The 15,539-nt window shown below is 40.5% G+C and overlaps 2 protein-coding genes and 1 long non-coding RNA gene across 5 annotated transcripts; 1 reads left to right on the top strand and 2 right to left on the bottom strand.

Annotated features, from left to right (window-relative positions):
- Positions 1 to 119: 119 nt before the first annotated feature.
- On the bottom strand, positions 120 to 12,482 carry zbtb38 (zinc finger and BTB domain containing 38). 3 transcript variants are annotated; one of them, XM_007573629.2, is made up of 4 exons: positions 12,325 to 12,482; positions 11,540 to 11,832; positions 11,368 to 11,459; positions 120 to 4,416 (listed from the first exon to the last, which is right to left on the bottom strand). In XM_007573629.2, exon 4 carries the CDS (start codon positions 4,397 to 4,399, stop codon positions 743 to 745), a length of 3,657 nt encoding a protein of 1,218 aa, XP_007573691.1. In that variant the 5' UTR covers positions 4,400 to 4,416; positions 11,368 to 11,459; positions 11,540 to 11,832; positions 12,325 to 12,482; the 3' UTR covers positions 120 to 742. The 3 variants fall into 3 exon arrangements, with proteins under 3 accessions (XP_007573691.1, XP_007573693.1, XP_016517023.1); XM_007573631.2 differs by lacking the exons at positions 11,368 to 11,459; positions 11,540 to 11,832; positions 12,325 to 12,482 and adding an exon at positions 7,306 to 9,649; XM_016661537.1 differs by lacking the exons at positions 11,368 to 11,459; positions 11,540 to 11,832; positions 12,325 to 12,482 and adding an exon at positions 8,278 to 9,649.
- On the top strand, positions 4,412 to 15,528 carry LOC107833135 (uncharacterized). Its single transcript, XR_001658845.1, has 3 exons — positions 4,412 to 4,933; positions 12,203 to 12,213; positions 15,517 to 15,528. It is a non-coding gene; the product is annotated as an uncharacterized LOC107833135 (long non-coding RNA).
- On the bottom strand, positions 12,954 to 15,395 carry fbxo36a (F-box protein 36a). The gene is made up of 4 exons (XM_007573636.2): positions 15,265 to 15,395; positions 15,004 to 15,112; positions 13,318 to 13,490; positions 12,954 to 13,163 (listed from the first exon to the last, which is right to left on the bottom strand). Exons 1-4 carry the CDS (start codon positions 15,358 to 15,360, stop codon positions 12,972 to 12,974), a joined length of 570 nt encoding a protein of 189 aa, XP_007573698.1. The 5' UTR covers positions 15,361 to 15,395; the 3' UTR covers positions 12,954 to 12,971.
- Positions 15,529 to 15,539: the final 11 nt, after the last annotated feature.

Below are 15,539 nucleotides of genomic sequence, written 5' to 3'. Positions count from 1 at the left end.
AATGTAAGTAAACTTCTAGTCTGAGTAATGTAGCTGCTTAGCTTAAAAAGTGAATTTGACATGTCACGGCATGTTTTTTTTTTTAAATCAATGTTTGCAAAGCAAGGACAGAAAAGAACTGTTCATAGTAACAATATTTATTTAAATAGTTGTACATGTTTTATACATACTAAACACAGAAAAAAGGAGTAATATTAATCTCAGTGGTCCTGTGTATTTAGTAGAAATTCAAATTACATGAACAAAGCTTGGAATAAAAATGGCAATTATCAAAGTATTAAACTACAAGTCAGCATAGTCTAACCATAAAGTGCAACTCACCAGTTCCAGTTATTTAAGCAAGAGGTCCAGAAAGGTGAAAACAGAAAATCCCTATTGTTTTTGCTCGGACACGCTTTAAAAAAGGTGAAGCTGAAAACACAATAGGTAACTTTTCTGCCACCCCACACAATGCAGAAGCTGAACTGTTATTGCACTGCATTGAAATAAAAACATTACAATGAGTCACTGACTCCGACTTACATGCATAGACACAGGACAAAAATATCCTTCATAGCGGTGGAAAAATAATCACTGAGTTATTGGACTTAAGGTGGAAGAAATGTCAGTCTGCTAATGCAAGATTATCATAGTTTGCCTGGTCCTGTCAACAACTATTCTGATGCAAAACATTGCAGAATTCATGAGTCAACAATGTCTCAATTGACATTTGCGCTAGTTAAGCTGCATTCCTTGAAGGCCTTTAAAATAATGGTTCCTCTTTGCACACATATTTTTCCGGCTTGTGTAAAGAAATGTATGCACCGTTAGATTCAGAATCGGTCTTCTGAACTGGTTTGCTTGATTTCTCATTATTAGTGAGATTGTTCATTCTTGGTCCTGCCGATGATTTCTTGTTGGGATCACTGTCCCTGTCATATGCTTGCTTTTTTGAAGTATGATGCATAGAATGATGAACTCTGATCCTCTTTTTCACAACTTTTTGTTTCATTTTTGAGGACGTCAACGTAGGCAGACAGTCCGTATATGGTGATGGTGGATTTTTCATACTTAAATCTGACGCATCTTGATAGGGAGTCGACGACATTAAGTCAAACGTGTCCTTGATTTTTGGCTTATTTTCATTGGTTGTAAAATGCTCTTCATCTGTGTTTTCACATTTTATGTCAACATCCTCTTGATTGCCACTGTCCTCTCTTTTGGTGGTGTCTTGTTTGCTGCCTTCCCTTGGTTGTGCTGAGTATGTAGAACATGAAGTAAATGTGTCATATTTGGGACTCTCGTCATTTGTCTCCTGGTGTTTTTTCTCATGGCTTCTCTTTGTGGCAAGATACAGAAAACGCTGAGGACAGAATGAACAGCGATATTTCTTCTCTTGGTTGGGGCTTCGGGGTGTGTTGTCAAAGCAAGAGCCATTTTCCATGCAGCTGTTGCAGATGTAATCCCCACAGGAGGGTGCCTCACCGGGGGGACCTTGTTTTCCGCAGGTCCGACAGAAGTAAGGATGGGAACCGATCACATGAGCTTTCAGTCCGGTCTCTGTGATAAAAGAGCTGTCACAGATGTCACAGTTGTAGGTGGGCCTCGGACTGTAGTTTCTGCTAAGACCATGTTTCAGCCCGATGCTAGCTCCTGAGCTGCTCTCCTCTGCTGGAAAATGTGTTCTGTCAAGGTGGGGTTCGGTGAAACCTGTTCTGTCTATAGAAACATCGGGACAGGGGTGAAACAAAGCATTTCTGTGTTTGTACCTGAACCTCTTTCTCTTCTTTTTAGCCTTGTACGAATAGTAGGGACGCCAAAGCTGATCAGCTGTATCACAATCATTGGTATCATCGTATGTCTCAGTGGAAGCAATGGCTTCCGGTCTGAGTCGAAGCCTCGGACTCTCTGAATTTTCCCTCAGTGGACTGCACTGACTTGGGGTCTGATCCTCACTTAGTTCTCTAGTTTTCCTCTTCTTCCTGGGGAAAAGCTTAGATCCTTTAATTTTGCGGCGGATGATGGCTTCGTTACCTATTTTCACTGTTATCTGACATAGCGGCTTGGTGTCACTGTCCAGAGATGGGCCGTGGCAAGCAGGTTTGGCGATGTAAGTCTCTGTTTTTGTCCCCATTACTTTGTCTCGCATCAACTCCTCTGTGCTGGATTTAAGTATCTCCTTGGTCATCTCTTCAACCCTTTTTGCTGAAGCTGATAACTCTCCTAACTTTTTAACAGTGCTTAAGGAGTTGAAGAATGGCACACTGTGAGTAATGTGCTCTGAGTTCACCAGCACAGGCGGTTTATCTGCTTGAGGCTCAGGATTGGGCAGAGTTAGCTTGGACGAGAAGATGCTGTCACAGTTATTAAAAGGTGAACCTCTGTCTCCAGCCTCTTTCTCTGTGCTTGTCTGCTCCCCCTGTTCACTGTTGAGATTTTGATCAATAACTTGATTACAAGGTTTGTCAAAGCAGATGCGAGGCATGACAGGGGAGACCATCTTTGTTGTGGCCATAAAGGTTAGCGGGAATGAAGTTGTGTCAGGGTGGTTGAGAAGACTGCTTTCTTCAAATGGAGGAATAAGAGAACTGTTATCTAAAGTGGATGAGTCACCTTTTTCACCACTTTCTGAGTATGTCTGGCTGTATGTCTTGTACTGCCTCTTTCTAAACTTCATGGGCAGAAGTCTGTAGAGTTTGATTGGATAAACGCTGGCTTTCAGCCCACCATTGGCAGATTTCTTTCTGACAGCGAGGTTGGGATCAATGCCGTGGAAGGACTTTTGATGGTTCTTCAAGATATAATACGTCATGAATGTCTCCAGACAGAAAATACACTGATAGCGGCGTTCACCTGTGTGCCAGATTTCGTGCTTGGTGCGGTACTCTGCCAAGGCAAACACTTTATTGCAATAATGACAGGGATAAGCCCTCTGCCATGAGTGAACGTTCTCATGCCGCCTCAGGCTGGACAAGGTGACATAGACTCGTTTGCACACACTGCAGTTGTATCGCCTCTGCCTAACTGTCTTTTCTTCATGTAGGCGCTCCGTTAGGTTAACTTCAGTGAGCTCTGGCATGTTCAGGCTGGGAAGGTCTGCAGAGGGAGGCTGTGTTGCAGAGCTCTCCACGCTTAATCTGTCATCTGAGTTGTGCTCCACCTCTTTGGCTGATATGTCCCTGGCATCAAGCTTAGGTGGGCCTCTTCCAGTCTTTGGACATAATCTCTCGTGGTTGTGCAGTCGTTTGAGGTGTATGAATTTTCTGTGACAAAATTTACAAGTCAAACGAGTGTCAAAATGCTTTTTATGTACCTCAGAGTGAATGGTGAGAAGAGCTTTATTTGAGAATATCTCTGGACAGTGCTCGCAGCTGTAGACTGAAATGCTGTCCTCTGGGTGAGGGGAAAGAGGTGGCGGACCTAGCTCTGTGTCAGCACTGTCAGTGGCTCCACAGAGCTCCGTCTCTGTTATCTTCTCTGTCTCTGCTTCTAATAAAAGTGCAGGAGGTGTCATAGCGGTGACAGGAGCAGCAGTATCACCATCACCATCAGATAACACTGATGTAACTGTGTTTGCTTCATCTGTTTGTTGATCTGCTGGTGCTGGAAACATACTTTTGCTCAAAATGCCTCTCAGCCTGTGGCGCTTTTTCAGTGGGCCCGTATTCCTATACATGAGTGGTTTTGAGTGCAATATTGCTGGTTTACAGACGTTCCTGTAGTCCCACTGACTGGTGTCTTTGCCTTCAGTGGAATTGTTTACTGCATATGAGTGTTCAGACAGGGTGTGGGTTGTCTCATTGTTCCCATTGATGCTGGATATTGTAGGGAAACTTGAGGGCAGCTGTCCCACGTCTGGCGATTGCCTCTGCTTGTCTGTTTGAACCAAAGGAGTGAAGGGATTGTTCCCAGGACACATTTCAGTGATAGAGAAGGCATTGGTAATGCGAGGTCCTCTTGCACTGTCTGTCTCCTCGCGCCTGGAAGCTTCCTTCTTTGCTGATGAAGATTTTGTGGTTGCACACAAGTCTCTGGGACTAACACATTCATCCCGCTGCTCTTCGTCCGCAAGCTTTTCCAAAAAAGGAATTCCAAGTCTTCTCCCAGCTGCTGCGAGTCCCCCTCTGTTCTCTTCACCAAGCGACGTCAACTTTGAGGAGTATATGAAGTTGAGGATACAGGCAAACACTTCAGACTTTAGGTCCATAAGCTCTAGGACTTGGCTGGAGCTGCATGTATCTGAGGTTGTCAGAGTGCTTCTGAAGTATCCGCTGCATGCAGCCAAGATGTTTTTGTGGGCCCGAAACTTCACATCCTCTACTACGATGGTAACGTCACAGAAGAGGCCTTGTGACCGCTGCTCATTGAGCTTGCTCAGCACAGTAGAAGGGTGTGTGCTGTCCATCAGGTTCGGATGCATAGGCTCACCACAGTCATCTAAAAAGTAAAAAATAACAAATTATTACACCACATGTAGTAAAGTAGATACGTGTAAAATTCTGAAATGTGACTATTTTCTTTTTAAAGCATTTCAGCACTTTTTCTGTTTTAACACTAGATGGCAGCAGCATTCTGACACGGAGCCCCAGTTTCTATCAACAGTTGCTGAATTTAAACCTGATGACCTCCAAACCACTTTAAGCATAAAGAATGTAGCCTGCCTCCAAGTTTGCCTGACTTGAATTCAGTCTTCAGGATTTCAAAGAAAGCATGTTATTATAGAACACACTTAAGAGTAAAATGATTCATCTTACTTATTTATACCTGTTTGAATAAAACCGTAGCTAAGGTGTAGGTAGTGATACATGTTCTCTGAACCATTTGTCAGTCACAACTAAGATCGATGATAACTGAACGAAGAATCTATATTATGTTTCTGGATATGTGAGTTTTCGTTTAATTTCAGCCACCTTAATTGACCAACTAAACCACTTTAGAGTTCTCCTCCAGATCTGTAGAATTTATATATATATATATATATATATATATATATATATATATATATATATATATATATATATATATATAAAGTTATTTATTCAATAATGCTTAAAGATTATTAAATAAATGTGGTGAAATAAGAGCTACTGCACCCAAACTGAGACAGTAAAATGTAGAGCTGGACCACACATCTAATTGTAATTATCAATAATTGCAATTATTACAATGATGCAATATTTTTCATAATTTTATATTCCCACATAGTGCCACGCATGCATATTCTGCATGTCAATAATATATTTGGCCTCTTGGATAGACTTACACTGCCCTTCATGTCCACCACTGGCAATTATTTTTAACGGGCACAATGCTAAACCTCACAATGAGTGGGTCCATGTGATGAAGAAAAAGTACAAAGAGTCAGAAAATGTGGATTAATCAAAATTAATACAATCAAGACCACCGCAGTTAAATGTTTCTCAGACATGACGCAGGTCTAGTGAAATGTTTGACTTTGCTTGTTTCTTTTATGCTTGTTCTCTGAATCGACTTGGAAATCTGACAGTGATTTCATGCTTCTTGACTGCCATTCAAAAATTCTTGTCTTGTGAAAGTATTACAATATTTTTATTTATAACTGATGTTCTTGTATTCGCAGTAAAAAGCATATTTCAATAGGGATTGTTTTTTTAAACTGATTTTTTTTTGTGCGTGTTTGAAGTAGATATTTATGTGGTGATGACTCATATTTTCCTATCTTCACAGTTGATGGCTTCCTTTCACATGCCTCGAAAAGAATTGCTGCTAGTATTTCATTCTGCTAAACAATCATTTAATATTTGATGATTGAAATCATAGCTAACAGTATGATAAAACGAAGCACATTTTGCATGTTTTAGATTCGGAGACTTTCTTTGCTTCATCCTGCTGGTGTGCATTAGGACAGAATTAAAACTGAAAAGGAAACGCTGTGATGACAAACTAAATGCTGTGATGACAAACTAAATGAGATCAGTTAGATTTACAAATTACATTGATCTGAGCTAACCACACATTCATTTATTTGAATGCATGAGTTTTATCTTAACACTGTGAGCCTCTCATGGGAAAATGCAATCTGAGTCATTTTAGTTTTGCATATCATGCTGGCTGTACATGGTAAGAGACACTTCGTTACTTGTAAATGATGAGTCATGCATCCACCTTCGTTGCTGCTATTTACAGTTTCACTTTGCGCTTTTATTTGGTCAGAAGTATAATTACAACTGCTGTATTAAATGCGACATCTCTAGGAGCACTTGCGGCCTAATGTGCCAAACAACAACAACGCATTTCTGTTAAAACTGTTGAAACTTAACCATAAATCATCAAAGTAGTCTCTCTCTCGATCAACATATTTTGTCTCAAGTTATGCTTATTATCTCTAGTTTTATAAAACGTAAATAACATTCGCGCTGGTGTCTTTGACAGTGTTGTGTTTTGCTAATTGTTTTTAAACGCAGAACAATGTTTCCTCTAAGGAGGTAATTATCAGAGAGGTTTCTTTAGTTCTAATGTTGTGATGTGTACCAAATACAATATGGCCGCCAGTGTCTGTAAAGCCTTTCAGACGACTGAAAACACAGCTAACCTCCTGCCTTCTATCTCAGACGGGCCTCCGTTGTCATGGCAACATGCTATGGCGCAGCACTTATTGGAATTCAGCCGGACGGCAATCGACTGTATCTGCCGTCAGAGGTTTCAGTTTACCTCTTGTTAGAAAAAAAACAAAAAAAACGCTGTGCCCTCTTTGGGAACCCTGCTGCAAGCAGAAATGCACAAAGCAATGGAGGTTTGCCTTTGTCTCCAGCTGACTATACTTTGTCTTTTGCTTGCCGAGGTCTGAGAGTCTTTGTGTCTGCAGCACAAAATGGACTTTCAGATATTTCAGCGTTATCTGATGGAGAAGTAGGTTCCGAACATACAGAATTGTTCATCTTTTTTGCGCTATTTGTGGATCAGCATCGCCCTCTCCCTCCAGGAACCTTCTTCAATCCACCACATTCATTTTTTACAGTTTGCATCAGTTGTGGTTTGTTGCAGCCACATGCTGAGCGGAATTTCTTAACTTGTTATCACTGCTTTTTTTGAATTTGCCACACCCCGACTTAGTTTACCTTCAAAGACATAATTTGCTTTTATATTTTTTTTCTGAAAAATAGAAATCCCCTGAGGTCAAACCACAAACTGAGAAATGACGGAGCAAGATACAGAAAGTATTATAAAATGAAAAACAAACTGTCAAGGCAAAAAAAAAAAAAAATCTTTTCAGCTCTGCAAGGCACACTTCCGCACACATTCACACACAAGCAGGTTGGATTTTGAGGGTAAGCATGCAAAACGTACCTTAGTGAATCAGAGAAAATGATGCACAACGAACAGAAAACAATACTGTGCAGTATCCCTTTCTCTACGGCCTGGCATACACACAGTGATGCACGAAAAACAGTTTCATAAGAGATAGGCGAAAGTACCTTTTCCCCTATGATGGTCGCTGAAACAGTGGTGGTGTCTGAAGCCGAGCTTTTTCTGACGTCTTTCTTCCTCTCCCTCCCTCTCATCAGTGTGCAGATGACTTCAGCTCCAGCATCTATCGCTTCTATCCATGCAGCCTGGGTCCTGGGCTAGAGCTGCCCTACCCTCCTATGTCCTACAGCGAATGGAATAACTGACATTCTTTTTTTTTTTTTTTTTTTTTTGCAGAATGTAGCTAAATCGGAGCACAGGTCTGTCCCATGTACTAGCTGGGCAACTGACGCTTTCGTTCTGGAGCCACTAAGCAGGAAGCGGCAACTTTTATTAAGCATCGCAGAGAGCTGTAGGGAGAGCGGAGAAATGCAGGGCTCTACATCACACATCGGCTCTGTTCTTCATCCCACAGCCAGAAAACACGCTTAGCTGCATTACTGTGAGCGCTCATAGCGAGTGGTCCTGAGCCGAATAACGGATGCCGTATTAAATCTCCCCAGCGCCGCAAACTAGATCCAAGTGGAGCCTGATGCGCGCGCTTTTACAGGACAATGCCTTGCATGAAATATAAATCATCATGAGCCCTCTAATATGCACCTTAAATGCATAACAGCACACCATCTGCTGGTGCACACAGTCTCTGCCTGTGCAGCAGCATATCACACCACTGCCTTTCGCCCATGCCTTGACAGTCACTGTGGTTAGAACAGATAAAGCTGAAGCAAAGAGGAGATGACACACACTGCCGCCCTATTGTGCAAAGCAGCAATCACAGTCCAGATGTTCAGCGATGCTTTTTCTGGCTGAGATAAAAACAAACCGTGCTCTCTGAAGCGACTTGGGGTATACCTATATAGAGGCTGCTGATTGATGCGAAAGCAGCAGATGCGTCAGCACTGCAGACGAGGGGGAGGGGAGGAAGCCAAACACACGACGCAGCTCGGTAGCCTCTCCACTAGCCTCTAAAGACAGAAGCAACTGCTCAGGCCCTCCCATCCTGACAAGCACTTACATTTAACCAGACAAGCGATGTTACATGGCTGCTGTTGTGAAAGAGCAGGTGCAGTATCTGTAAGAATACACTTACTTGTTGCATCTGAATGCAAAGAAGACGCATCTGACTTTATGTGTGTGTGTTTTTTTAAAAATATGATAAACTACTGATCAGTTGTTTTTCCATTGTTATTATTTGTATTGTAGCAATTATGAATGCAAAGCTATAAACTATTTTTGATGCTGGTAGAAAAATATGCTAAACTCTTTCTTCCAAAGTCAGTCTCTTCTAGGTCTGGAGACCTAGTAAAAGTAGTATGGATCCTTTAAAGACATTTGTTAACTACAACAAAAACTTAGTGTATATTATTGATTTTTTTGGAGATAAATAGAGATAAGTAAGGGAGTTGTTTTGAAGTGAAAGGAAACTGATTTGTGGTTTTTAAAATGCCTCAAATGTGAAATGTGTAGCTTGTGTTTGTATTCAGATCAGTCAGTATTTTGTAGAGCTTCCTGTCGCTGCTATTACAGCGTCTGGTCTTTGGGGATATGTCTCCGTAATTTGTGAATCTGGAAACTGAAATTTTTGGCTATTTTTTTTCTTATTATAATTTTCTAAAAGCTGCCCCTCAACTTGAATAAAGAGCATCTGAGTGAACACAGTCTTTTTAATTCTTGTCATAGATTCTAAATTGTATTTGAGTCTGACATTTGACAGGGACATACAAACTTATGAATGTGCTTCCTGAACCATTCCGCTGTTGCTCTAACTCTGCTTCAGGGTATTTGTCCTATTATAAAAAGTGAGTATCAAGATTGGCTATTGTTCAGTGGCCTGGCAGCTGCACGATAGAAACTGTTTTTGAACCTGGTGGTCCTGCACTAAATGCTCCTCAGCTGAGGTGAGTGGCTGGAACAGTCTGTGTGCAGGATGGGTGGAATCCTTCATGATGCGGAGCGCCCTCCCCCTTCATCATGATGTATAGAGGTCCGAGGTAGAGGGACGGCTGCTCCCCACAGTCCTCTGTGCAGCTTTAACCACTCTCTGCAGAGCCATTTCTTTGTTTCAATAAGTAATTTCTCATCGAAGCAAATTCGGGGAACCCCAAAGTTCAATCCTGGGACTTATTCAATATCTATATGCTCCCATGAGCTCAGGTTATAACAGGAAATAAGATTAGTTACCGTAACTACACTGATGATACACAGCTCTACATTATGATGTCACCTGAACCCATCCAAGCACTGAACAGATGCTTAGAACAGATGAAAGTGTGGTTGTGCCAAAACTTTCTCTCGCTGGACAGAAACAAAACTGAAGTTATTATCTTTGGACCTACAGAGGACCTGCTGGTTGAGTTATCACTAAAACCAGCAAGATAGAGTACATCACCTCAGTACTAGAGTCCCTACACTGACTCCCTGTAGCTCAGAGTAGACGTTAAAATACTGTTGTTGGTTTATAAATCACTGAATGACTTTAGCACCACAATAAATTAAAGATCTGCTGTTGTTTTATCAACTTTCCAGACCTCTTAGGTCTTCTGGCTCTGGTCTGGTCTCCTCTGCATCCCCAGAACCAGAACCAAACATGGAGAAGCAGCATTCAGCTTCCTTGCACCACAAATGTGGAATAAACTTCCAGAAAACTGCAAAACAGCTGAAACACTGAGTGCTTTTAAATCTAGACTAAAAACCCACCTGTTTAGAGTTGCATTTGAAACATTATAAATGGGACTGGTGAGGTGACTTGTCCAGGTGCACTTGGTCTCTTGCCCATTGACAGCTGAAGATAGGCACCTGCGCCCCTCGCAATCCCAATGAGATAAACATGTATATGTATGACGATATCTGGGTAATAATCTAAATGTACTTCTAGATATTAATGTTTGTACCCGACAGCAAAAATTAGAACAGGAAAACTAAAATATCTGAACAAAATCTAAATAAACTAAAATATAAAATGGTGTTAATGACTGTAAGGCTGAGGGATCTAAAGAAATCTTCTGGGGAAAACAATTTAACATTTACTGAATTGTTCTATATTCAAAAACACAAAGTGCTCTTTGACATTTGTGTTTTCTGTTTTGTCTGTTAAGCCAAATGTCATTTTCCATAAAAAGTTGCTTTGTGAGAACAAAGAGATAAGATAACTCTGTTCACTACAAGTCAAACTAACCCGTGTGCTGCTCCCACTGAGGGCTGCCAAGAGGTAAATCATTGATAAAAGCAGCACATGTATAAAAATACCTAGGAATAACACATTTCTAACATAGATGTGATTTACTTCCCCTTCACAGTCATGTTCTACTTTGTGTTGGTCTACCATTTGAAATGTTTTCTGATATCTGCCATTTTGTGATATCAGACTTATGTAGGGCTTCATCAGGATACTAAAAGACACTTTAAAATGAAATAAGTGATTCCTATTCTTGCACTCTCGTCTGACAGAGGCAAGGCTGCTATATTGTGACATTGGCCGTTCTGTCTACCACCAGCTGGCAAGACGGGTGACGGGTCTTGCCCAAGAACACAGTGACATATACGGGTAGGACAGGGACTTGAACCAGTGACCCACTGATTACACGACGAATTCTGACCCATGTCACCACCACTGCCACCACGTTCCTCCACAAGTTAAGTAAATTACGTCAAACTGCAAAATATTTCACCTATGGAGTATTCCAGGCATTGTGCTATATATTTTTTTAGTAAACATTTCTGTTTGCTGTTGGCGGCTTTAGGAAGAATCACTCTGTTCACGTTCAATATCTACATCTGAACTGGAAACAAAATGGCAGCTAGGTCGGAAAAAAATCAGTTCAGACTTTAAATCCTTTTATGCTCTATATGTTGGCTTAAGTTTTGTATTATATAAGAGGAATCTCACCATCTAGCCCTAACATCACAGCCAGGAAGAGTTTAAAACAGGAAAAATATACAGGCCTTTATGCTTCTGTGGCTCTGTGATCCCAGCTGTGGCCTGTGGGAACACTCATCGGCTGGAAGGCAAACACCGCCGCACCAAACTGAGTAGGCTTTATATAAAGCAATCCCAGTTAACAAAGAGGTTTATGCACGGGACAATTCATCTTGCTGTTGTAATAAGCACCCATACCTGTAGTCGCCTATTAAAAAAACGTTTCTGTGTGGAAGGTCTTGCTTTGGGCCCGTCTCTGGCGCAGTGGAAGTCTCTGCTGTTTGTTTAGGCGCAGGAGGGTAAAGCGACTACCCGGCCTCCGTTGTTGCCTTGGCCCATCTTAGGCCTTTCCCATCTTCTGTCATAGCTGCTGGCGGTGTGGACTTTGCTTCTGGCAGAGATTTTCCTGCTCCTGCTGTGCAAAGTTGCCTTGTGGAGACAGCTGCCAGTGCTGCGTCACTCCGGCTGCATCACTGACCTACAAAGAGTTTCTGAAAAGGAGGGGTGGTGAGGCGAATGTGTGGAGCAGAAAAAAGAAAAGGAAAAGGGATAAACAGAAAACAACAAGCCTAGCTCCAACAAACAAATGGATGGGGCTTCCGCTCTCCCTTAGTCTGAGGCCCAGTTGCTGCTCTGGTATTCAGGAAGTAAGTCTGGGAAACAGATCCTTTATTGTTATGTAATGAACTTTTTTTTTTTCTCTCAGAACATTCTCAGCTGAGAAGTCTGTGCGAGAGGCTAATAATAGGCCATAATACCTCAGTGAGGCCTGAGTGTGGCCATGTCAAATCATAGAGGGAGAGCTAGTGCTTAATGTAGCATTTTTAAAAAATCTAAATTGTCTGTTTCCTTCTTAATAAGAGATAATTTTTGTCTTATTGCCTTTCTTTTAAAACAAAACAAAAAATAAACAAGTCAAATTACAACTTTTTAAATATTCTGTGACACAATACGGCTACTTTAAAACTGGAAAACGTTCATACCTTCATCTAATGTTACAGTAGCTTTCTTGGGGCAGAAGCAGATGCTCATGAAAGGAGATTTGTCCAAAATTTCAAGGCAGGATCACTTAGGCCTGGAAATGGTAACCAGAACTACAGCACTTGTTTTGCACACGCTACCCTAAGGGTTTGTTTTTCTTGATTCTCCTCCTCTTCCCTTCATCATCATCATCCTGCTTTCACTGCTGTGCTGCTCCCTCTGCTGGCTCATTGAAAGAACACATCACAGTGGTAATACACTGAAGTGGAATGAGGGAAGAAAGACGCCATCTAATAGTGAGGACCACCACCAGAGGGCACTACAATAATTTGCTCAAATGTAAACAGGAAGTATGTAACCGTTGTCCGATCTGATGTCAGCAGGATTCAAGCATTTAAGATCTTTTGATTATATGTTTGCCACCTTGTGTTTTGATCTAATTTAAAATATATGTTATATAATTTTTTATGTAGCATAATTTGAGTTGCCTGTAATTTTGCATTATGTTAAAACAATTTTTTTAAATGCAACTGTTGGCAATATGAAAGTACAAACTTGTTTTAAGAATGCTTTTGCAATGTTTTTTTTTTTTTTTTTACTTTGTTCACTAAAAAATGACAAGAAAAAACAGTTGTGTTGCTGTTCATTTTTACTGCTCTTCTGTGCCTTTGCTGGTGGTGTCATTGCCGTTGTGGTCATTATGGTTGGTACCATCATTGTGAAAGAAGGTAAAATAGGTAACCTTCCATCCCATGGCTTTTGCTAAGTCCTCCATGTCAGTGTGGTAATCAGGACAGTCGTTCTTCACAGTCAGTTCCCAAAACTTTTCAGAGTTGCAGAGCTATGGTCCAGTTAGACCCCACGACAGGAAGATGAGGATTGTTAAAATTTTTTTAGAAGGTGTGACAGTTAATGTACAATCACGCAAATGATTAAAAATGAAGCAAATACAGCAACCTCATTATTCTACATTTTATGTTTTGTAAGGGTCTTACCATATTGAATCTTTTGGAAAGCTGTGCCAACACAAATCTATCTTTCAGCTGCAGGAAGGACATGATTTTGAGTAGTAAGTCATCCTGTATGCGATCAAGATAGTCGTAGTGTCCCTGACACAGTGACAGCGAGTAGTCCAGGATCTTCTCACCAAAAACATTGCTAACGTCATCTATGGAGGACATGGATCGTGGCAATGGTAATTTCTTGAAAACTCACATAAAAAGTGTTATTGATAACTTAACAAACAACTGTGCTAAATTATACCCCACTTTGTTAATGACAGTCTTTTGTTAATGGTACAGCTTTGCTTGGTAAATCTTCTAAACATGTGAAACATCCCACTATTTGAAAGGTATAATACATGTTTTTAAACCAAGAATGTATTTTAAAAGACAATTAGCCCAGCTTCTTTGCGTACAACGCTGATCGGCTGAAAGAAACTGTATTTCTTAAATTACAGATTTGATCTAAGACCAGGACTTTAAGAAATCATGCACACCTTTTATTGGTAGTGCTTATATTTCCCAATGATGTCTCTTTTTACTACCAGGAACCAAGAGTACTTATCAACCTTGGCTCCTCCAGGGCATCAGAGCTCAGAAATGTTGTCATCTGAACTGATGTTTGTTAGCTTCAGTGAGAAAATTGACCACTACGTATCAAAATGTACATCCCTCCTGAGTACACAAAAAGTTATACTTCAACAAAACCAACTGGTCCCCGATGACCACCTCCACTGTCCATAACTAAAGTGCCTATTACACTCAAAGACACTTTATAATGAAATCACACACACATTCAAATGCTGATGTTGGCAAGCTTCTGTGGCTACCTTGGCGGTAGCCACAGAAGTCTGACAGAAGTGAGCCTGCTATACTGGCACCATCTACCCTTCTAACTACCACCAGCAGGCAAGGTGGGTGAAGTACAAGTGTCTTGCCCAAGGAAACGATGACAGAGATGGACACAGCAACCAACAACCCACTGATTACAGGACAAATTCCTACCTTCCTCTCAACTATTGCTCCACTTATTGGCGATGATACTGTTGTGGTAAAATTGTACAATTATGATTATATCTTCATGTGATTTTCTTTTTCATTCGGTGAATAAATTTACACAAATCAAAGATGGTTGTTTTTCTGATTTTTGCCAGGGCTGTCAATACACATAGGAATGGCACAGTATATTCTTTAAAACTGTGGTATGCTAAGTATTTTTTTTATCAGCTTAAGAAAAAAAACTATGAGATCAAAGTTGTTTGTGCTGCTTTGAATTTCATAGAGGCTTTAATCTGGATCTTTGCTGCAGTTGAGTTTTACACATTGACACAAAATAAAACCTTCAAAATGGGGTACCAAATTTTTAAGATGCGGTTAGCAAATTAATATTAATTTTCCGTAGTAGTGTTAATAGTTTTGGCTTCTCCAAAATAAATGACTAAGAAATTGAAGGTGGATCCAGATTTTTAGAATACTTTTTTTTCTACTGATTTGTGGCTTCATTCCTAATGCAACATGAACGGCAGTTTTCCCTGTAAGGAAAGATATAATCCTCAGTCAACTGAATGTTTATTTTAAGGGACAATAATTATACCAGACAGAGTTCTGCATAGCAAAGGTGATTCAGTCAAGCTTAAACATTAACCATAAAAAGAGATTAAGGACATAAATACATCTTACCCTGAAGTTGTTTGTCCAGTAGAAAATTAGAAAAAGTTGACCTCTGCTGTTTTGGAGGACGAAATTTATTTTCAAGTCGCATAGAGATGGTCCACCTATTCAATATTACCTTAAATTAAACAAATAAACAGACAGACAGACAGACAATGGGGAAATCAAAGTACGAAAATCGTTACCTCAGTAACATCTGAATTCTGAGGTTTGTTAAAACGTGCGAGAACTCACTCAAGTATGAGCATTTTTGCTCAAGATATACCCTACCTCATTTCTGGTAATCTCAAAATTGTAAAAATCTTTAGAGGGCGCTGGGCCCTGACCAGAAATTTCAAACAGCTTCTCCCCCAGCAACGACGCCATTTTGGACGCACCACTGTAACCATGACAACAACAACAAGAAAACAACTCTGTCTGAATTATTTCAATAGAATAGAATGCAGTCATTGTCACATTTACACTGAAAGATTAGCAAAAATTTCAGGGCGTACATTTAAAATATAACAATAAATATAACAGTATATATATAAAAAATCAACGGC

The sequence above is a fragment of the Poecilia formosa genome, unplaced genomic scaffold (assembly GCF_000485575.1).
Source record: "Poecilia formosa unplaced genomic scaffold, Poecilia_formosa-5.1.2 Scaffold335, whole genome shotgun sequence".
Classification (NCBI taxonomy): Eukaryota; Metazoa; Chordata; class Actinopteri; order Cyprinodontiformes; family Poeciliidae; genus Poecilia; species Poecilia formosa.
The sequence above is the reverse complement of the archived record's forward strand: the minus strand, read 5'-3'. Positions and strand labels throughout refer to the sequence as shown.